Source organism: Ooceraea biroi, chromosome 11 (genome assembly GCF_003672135.1).
Source record: "Ooceraea biroi isolate clonal line C1 chromosome 11, Obir_v5.4, whole genome shotgun sequence".
NCBI classification, from domain to species: Eukaryota; Metazoa; Arthropoda; class Insecta; order Hymenoptera; family Formicidae; genus Ooceraea; species Ooceraea biroi.
Window position 1 is genome coordinate 4,186,946 of NC_039516.1, and position 1,998 is coordinate 4,188,943.

General features: G+C 40.0%; 1 protein-coding gene across 1 annotated transcript; it reads right to left on the minus strand.

Moving 5' to 3' along the window:
- Window positions 1–415: 415 nt before the first annotated feature.
- Window positions 416–1,630, minus strand: LOC105282943 (integumentary mucin A.1). The gene is made up of 2 exons (XM_011345287.3): window positions 1,464–1,630; window positions 416–1,303 (listed from the first exon to the last, which is right to left on the minus strand). Exons 1-2 carry the CDS (start codon window positions 1,584–1,586, stop codon window positions 560–562), a joined length of 867 nt encoding a protein of 288 aa, XP_011343589.2. The 5' UTR covers window positions 1,587–1,630; the 3' UTR covers window positions 416–559.
- Window positions 1,631–1,998: the final 368 nt, after the last annotated feature.

The window sequence follows — 1,998 nt, forward strand, 5'->3', positions numbered from 1 at the left end:
GGCAGGGAGGGTAATGTAAAAGCGCAAGGATTGATGATGCGTGTTTGGATAGGAAGAGATATATCTTATCGAAACTTGTTCAAACGAAGAACTACGGTATTCTTTGAATAAGGACGACATTAGCGGAGCATGTATGTCTCCTAGATACTAAGCGAGCTTGTAAACGCCAAGTTTGATAAGACGTAATTAATGCCTGAAATGCTTAAAAGCTTCTCGCACATAAAGCGTGAATACTCTGTCTTTGTAAGGCAGGTATCCATTAAAGGAAAGAAAGAATGAGAAGAATTTTCTCGTATCTCGTATCTCGTTTTATCTAGTTCGCTGTTCTTGCACTATAGATTAATGCATGTTTAATAATTGCTATACATGCCTTTACTTATAATTATAATTATGTATAATTAATTAACATTTTGGCTAATGTAAAATGCAATCTGTCTTTATTTAAAATATGTACATGTAACAATTTTTACATAGTCAGGCCTAATATTATAAAATTAAAATTGATAAAATTGTTTCTAGCAGTCTTTGTTTTAAATTTATTATATATTAATTATCCTAATCAAACTTCTCCTGTATCGTTATTGCCAGAGTTATCACCGTCGTTTTCATTTCCGCCATCATTGCCATCTCCACCCTCATTGTCATTTCCATCGTCGTCATTGCCATCTTCATCATCACATGGGATTTCAGTGGTCATGGGTGGATCCCACCAGGTCGTTTCGATGGGTGGTGGTGTTGTTGGGACGGTCGTGGATGGATCCCACGACCAGGTCGTTTCGATGGGTGGTGGTGCTGTTGTTGGGACGATCGTGGTTGGAGCTGGTGTTGTTGGTGGAATTGTCGTGATTGGAGGTGTTGGTGGGTTGGTCGTGGTTGGAGTTGATGTTGTTGGTGGGACGGTGGTTGGAGCTGGGGTTGTTGGTGCGACAGTCGTTGTTGGAGCTGGTGTTGTTGGTGGAATTGTCGTGATTGGAGGTGTTGGTGGGTTGGTCGTGGTTGGAGCTAATGTTGTTGGTGGGTCGGTCGTGGTTGGAGCTGATGTTGTTGGTGGGAGGGTGGTTGGAGCTGGTGTTGTTGTTGCTGTAGTATTTATTGCGTAGGCTACGACGCGTAAGTCTAATCCTTCCCCACGTTCTCCAAGAGCTAGCACTAGCACTTTTGTTGTACCGGGAGCACCTTTTATCACAGTGAATTTGGCCTCGTTGCTTCCTTCATTAGTGATTCTGATTTCAGTGAGAATTTCTTCCTCTGAGCTGGTTGACACGCCAATTACGGCTTTCATGGGTACCCATGGAATCGAAGGCTGTAATATATAAATGGCGTTATATTAGTAACATTAATTGTAAAAAACTATGTATATGCGCTTGCAGCAATATGAAACAATCATTATCTGATTTTGTAGTGATATCAAGTTATTGAATTATTAAAGAGTCGTGAAATGTGATGCTGAAGCAATCGTTTACCTTGAAAATCGTTCTGTTGGTAATAAGGTAGTCACCATCCTGAGGTTCACCCAGAATTAAATCCTCTGCCATACTGCAGACGGCCAAAGAAAGGCACAAAATCGTGAAAGATAAGGTGCGCATCTTGCAAGACTGGTTGTGGCTCTGCGTATCAGTCGAAGTGACACTGTTCGCTTAATGGTCGGTGAACATTTATATCTTCGCGTTATCAATTCTCAGGCTTGTTGCACAAAGAAATCACGTCATGTTAACTCACGGATTTCTATCGTGATCTACGACAACAGCTTACGTAACTACGTATTTGTCTTATCCCCCGTTATTTCTCTACATATTGTGAGAACTTGTCGCGCTCTTCGCGGTACAACTTATCTTATCCCGCTAAGCAAGGAGAAAAGGGCGAATTAATCACCTGCGCACAATTATATTTCAGAACATATTTTGTAATCTTTATAATTTTATAATATTTTCTTTAATTTAACGTTTGTAAAATATACTTTAATCATGTTCTAACTTTGATCACACTAAACATTAGTAA